At 56.2% G+C, this 4,984-nt stretch overlaps 1 protein-coding gene across 2 annotated transcripts in view; it reads left to right on the forward strand.

Annotated features, from left to right (window-relative positions):
- PIP5KL1 (phosphatidylinositol-4-phosphate 5-kinase like 1) overlaps positions 1-4,544 on the forward strand; it is an 11,714-nt gene extending 7,170 nt beyond the window's left edge. The window contains exons 1-5 of one of the 2 annotated variants that reach the window (XM_027774027.1): positions 356-385; positions 476-531; positions 1,428-1,540; positions 1,802-1,955; positions 3,244-4,541. In XM_027774027.1, coding sequence (XP_027629828.1) covers positions 491-531; positions 1,428-1,540; positions 1,802-1,955; positions 3,244-3,511 — 576 coding nt within the window. In that variant the 5' untranslated portion in view covers positions 356-385; positions 476-490 and the 3' untranslated portion in view covers positions 3,512-4,541. Of the gene's footprint in view, positions 1-355; positions 386-475; positions 532-1,427; positions 1,541-1,801; positions 1,956-3,243 lie in introns of those variants that run through there. The other variant, XM_027774028.1, reaches the window with a different exon arrangement.
- The last annotated feature ends 440 nt before the right edge of the window (positions 4,545-4,984 follow it).

Below are 4,984 nucleotides of genomic sequence, written 5' to 3' on the forward strand. Positions count from 1 at the left end.
GGTTGGTGGGTACGGGGGCCCGGGGTAGTTGTCAGTGGGGAGCTAAGCCTAGACAGTGACGAATCACAGGAGCACGCGGCCTGTGGGCGGAGCTGGGTCTCGGCGGGGGTCCCAAAAGCGGACTTGGGGTTGGACAGAAGGGGATGTGGGCGGGGGCGGGCCCATTTAGGACCAAAGGTGGAGTCCGGTCTCCCTCCGCCTAAACTGAGAGGAGAGTCCGGGGTCGCGGGGCGGGCTCCCAGTGTCCCGATCTGGAGAAGGAGGCGTGACCTGGACTAGGACTGGGGCAGGGCCGACCCGGGATTGCAGAGTCTGCGGGCTTCCTCACCGGGCTCCTTCTCTCCTTCCAGGAGTGCACAGTCTGCGCGTGGCCCGGGGAAAGAAGGTGGGTGAGGCCGAGGCGAGGTGGCTGGGCCAGAGGGGGGCGGCTGGGGAGTGAGATCCTGGTTTCCCTCACTCCCCACCCCGTCCCCAGAAATACTTCATCATCATGCAGAGCGTCTTCTACCCAGCCGGCCGCATCTCTGAGAGGTGAGTCGGCGGGGGCTGGCGCAGGGCCGCGACCCCCCCGGAACGTGCCACTGGATAGATGGCCAGACTGAGGAAGGAGAGGGCCGGTCCCACGATCTGATGGACCGGAGGCGATGACACCCAGGACAAGCAGGCTCCTCTAGGCGCTGGGTGGAGCCTTTCGTATGCATTGCCTTCCTAAATACAGAGCGACGCTGAGGGATGGTGCTGTCATCATCCTCACCTTACTAATGAAGATCTGAGCCAGGGGGCTGCCCCGCAGCCTGTAAGAGAAGGCAGGAATTCAGGCCCAGGCTTCACAGAGCCCCAAGCCCCTCCCTGCCCTGCCTCTGCCTGCTGGTCCCGGGCAGCCCCCACAAGGCCATCCCGATTTCCTCCTGCTAGGGTTGATTCTGCATCTGGGACCGGACAGCCTCAGGGATGACTGAGAGGCAGGCATAGGCAGGGCTAAAGCCTGGCCCAAGGCTTCCAGAGGCCTGAGTTCAAATCCCAGCCCTGCCTTTTTCTTGCTATGAAACTTGAACAAGTTGGAGAAACTCTCTGAGCCTTAGTTTATCTCTAACATGAGGACAGTAACAGTCACCCAAGGGAAGCTCTTTCTTTCCTTTTGTAGTTTTAGTGTTTGCTATAGGGCACATGCACTAACCAGAGAGAGAGAAAATGAGAAATCATCCCCCGCCCCTCTGGCCACACTGCAATCCCTTCTCCTCCATTCACCTCTCGGGATTTGGGGCACACACACACACACACACAAGCGCCACCAGGTCCTGGACTTGAACTGCACAGTGGGCCATGTGAGATCCAGCCACCTTAACCAGCCGGCCCCGGGAAGCCCTTGCGAGGTTCCCTGTGTGTCTCAAGTCCGAGTGAGGCCACATCCTGTCCCCACCTCCCAGGTATGACATCAAGGGCTGTGAAGTGAGCCGCTGGGTGGAGCCAGCCCCTGAGGGAAGCACCCTTGTCCTGGTGCTAAAGGATCTCAACTTTCAGGGCAAGACCATCGAGCTGGGTGAGCCACGGCAGCCCCTGCCTTCTTTCCCATTCAGGGTGAAGTTTGGAAGGGGGTCCTTGGTACTGTCCTCGGCCTGAGTCCCTAAGAGCCCAGAGTCTGGAACCAGGTCAAATCCTGGCTCCATGCTGTCCTATTATGGAGCAGATCACAGCTGCGTTTCCTTGTTTGCGGACGGGGACAGTGAGGAGCCCGGGCCCAGTCCCGGGAGCGCTGTGGCTGGCACGCGGGCAGGCTGAGCGGGCGCCGATGCTCCCGCAGGGCCGCAGCGCAGCTGGCTCCTCCGGCAAATGGAGCTGGACACCGCCTTCCTCCGGGACCTCAAGGAGCTGGACTACAGCCTGCTCATGGCCTTCCAGCGCCTCTGCGAGGACGAGAGGCACCCGGGCAGCAGCCTCCTTTTCCGCACGGCCAGGTGAGCCCCCGACAGGGGCAGCCGCAAAAGCGAGGCGATAGGAGCAGAGGACAGACATGGGAGGTTCCAGAGCGTTTGCCCTGTGTGGGGACAGCCCGGACAAAGACTCGAAGGCTGGAAAGTGCAGTGTGTGTTCGTACGTGTGCACGTGCGCGCATGTGTACACGCGTGTATATACATGTGTGTGGGTGTGTTGGGCGAGCTTGGAGAGCTGGTAGGGGTGGCGGACACAGGGAGACCAGAGCAGGGACAGAACAGAGGTCCAATTGGACAGGGGTGTCGATGTCGATTTGAAGAATTGGCCCATTTTCCAGCAGGGGGTGTGGAGCCCTTGAAGGTTTCAGAGCAGGACGAAGATCTTTTTTTTTTTTTTTTTTTTTTCTTCGCTAGAGCCCTTCCTCTTAAACTCAATCATTCGATTTCCCAGGCTTTCAGGTTACTGGTTTTGATTCCGGTGCCTGGGCGGGGCTTGTCTCTCATTGGCTTATTTCCCCAAGACACAGGCTAGATAGGAATAAATTCCTCAGCGGCTTCCAAGGACAAAGTTAGGGACTTGAACCTGCTCCTGCTGGGACTGGGGGTCCAGCCAAAGGCATCTTCTGACTTGGGATACACTTTGAGGCAAAACCACACACACCATCTGCAAACTGAGGTTGTTGGGCTTTCTTTGTTCACAAAGCCGCAGCTCTGCGACCCCAGGCTGTGGGGATTGAAGATCCCAAACAGAAGTAAAGGAAATACCAGAATAAGGAATTTACCCAGTCATGTGGCACGTCTGGGTAAAGCCAGGGTCTGAGTGACCCAAATGCTCTAAACCAGCGCTACCCAATAGAAACAGAATTCCCGCTGCACATGCATATAATCTTAAATGTTCTCATTTAAAAAATAAAGAATTGTTTAATTTTATTTATTACTATTTTAAAATTTGCTATAGGGCTCGTGTGCTCGAAAGAGAGAGAGAGAGAGAGAGAGAGAGAGAAGAAAGTGAGAAAGAAAGCCACCAGGTCTGGGATTGCCTTCGTAGTTGGCCATGTGGGAGTCCAGTGCCTTAATTAACCACCACCATGCCACTGCTGGCCCCAAATGTTCTAATTTTTTTAAGTAAAAAGAAACGGATAAAATTAATTTTAATAATGTAATTTATTTACTCGCTACATCCAAAATGCAGTCATTCTACGTTGTGAGACTGAGCGAGGGAAGCAGTGGGTCCGTCTGGCCAGGCTCCCAGGGTGGGCTGGCTGGGGCTCCCTGGCAGAGGGGGCAGCCTAACCCTCCTGTTGGTCCCCAGGTCTGTGCAAGGGGCACAGAGCCCCGAGGAGCCTGGAACCCAGAACCGCCGGCTGCTGCCCGACTCACCCAACGCCCTACACATTCTGGACGGGCCAGAGCAGCGCTATTTCCTGGGCCTGGTGGATCTCTCCACGGTCTACGGGCTCCGCAAGCGGCTGGAGCACCTGTGGAAGACTCTGCGCTACCCAGGCCAGACCTTCTCTACCGTCAGCCCGGCTCGCTACGCCCGTCGCCTTTGTCAGTGGGTGGAGGCGCACACCGAGTGACCCGCGCCTGGCCCCACTTTTCCCATCTGGACTGCCGGCACAAGCCAGGTTCCCACCCGGCCTGGGCAGATCGCCTGCTGTTTCTCCCGATGGCCACCAGAGGGCAGCATCCCTTCAATACTGAAACAATGGTGCCACATTCGATGGTGGTGCCTGGCACCGTGCTGGAGTCTCACATTAGCTCATTTAACCCTCAAAATCTGCTGTTATTCTCTTTTTACAGACCGTGAAATGGAGGCTCAGGGGGTGAAAGGACTGACCAAGAGCATCCAGCAATAAATGCTGGCACCAGGACTCAACCCTGCCTTTAGGACTTCAGGACCTGTGTCCTTAACCACCTGCTCCGGCAGCCCTGTCCTCATGGTCTGGGGAGGTGGGGAGAGTTGAAGGCTCCAACCCCCTTGTTGTCCAGATGGGGAAACTGAGGCTCAGAGACTGAAGGGGCTTGTGCATGAGTAGGTGACAAGGTCCAGCACTGAGAACCCTGGTCTCCTGACTCCCGGCTCCTGGTCCAAGCAAGGTCCCACTTGCTTTCCTGTGGGGCGTTCCCCCAACACTCCTGCACCTCCAGGGATGCAGGCAGGAGATGGCACGGGGCTCTGGGAGGCACCCTAATGGCCCCCACTATCGATTTCTGGTGAGCTCACCTTCATCAGGGAGTCCTTTTCCGCACCTGTGAAATGGGGACAAGGTCAGTGTTCAGACCACAGGTCCTGGCTCACAGACATCACCAGGAACCTGCAGAGGCCCTGCCCACTCCTCCCTCCTCCAGGACGTTCCGGCCCAGCCTCTGACCCCAGTCTAATCTGACCGTGCCCAAGTGGGCCTTTCCACCAGAGCTGCTCTAGGCCCGGCTGTGTGACCAGGGCAAGGTGCTACACCTCTCTGTGCCTAGGTGGTCTGAGCTGTAAAATGGAAAGGACGAAATGACCTCATTAAGTCATTAAATATTTTTTGAGAGTTTTTTTTTGCTATAAGGCACGTGCACTCGCCAGAAAGACAGAGAGAGACAGAAAGACTACATGGGAATCCTGTGACACAGCCATTAGGCCAACTCCTGTTCCCAAGTCATTAAATATGTATTGAGCCTCTGCCATGTGACAGGCCCTCTGCTAGGCTGTGGGGGCCCGGAGATGGGCAAGATGCACAGATTCTGCCTCCATGTAACTCACCGTCTGGATGGCTCACAGCTGGTGGATGGTGACAAACCTAAACTGCCAAAGCCTTGTGGAGAAGCATGGGACTCTGGAACTGCAGGGAGGGGGCCCCACAGAACCATCTGGTAGGTGGTGTTGGAATAAGGGCTGTAACTTCTTATTTTTTAAAAAAATAATTATTTTATTTAACTCTATTTATTTAATTAATTTTGACTAGAAAGGGACAGAGAGGGAGAGAGAGAAAGCAAGCTGCCAGATCTAGGACTCGAACCACAGTCAGCCACGTGGGAGTCCAGTGCCCTTAACCACCATGCCA

This window comes from Tupaia chinensis, unplaced genomic scaffold (genome assembly GCF_000334495.1).
Source record: "Tupaia chinensis unplaced genomic scaffold, TupChi_1.0 Scaffold000394_1, whole genome shotgun sequence".
In the NCBI taxonomy this organism is placed as follows: domain Eukaryota; kingdom Metazoa; phylum Chordata; class Mammalia; order Scandentia; family Tupaiidae; genus Tupaia; species Tupaia belangeri.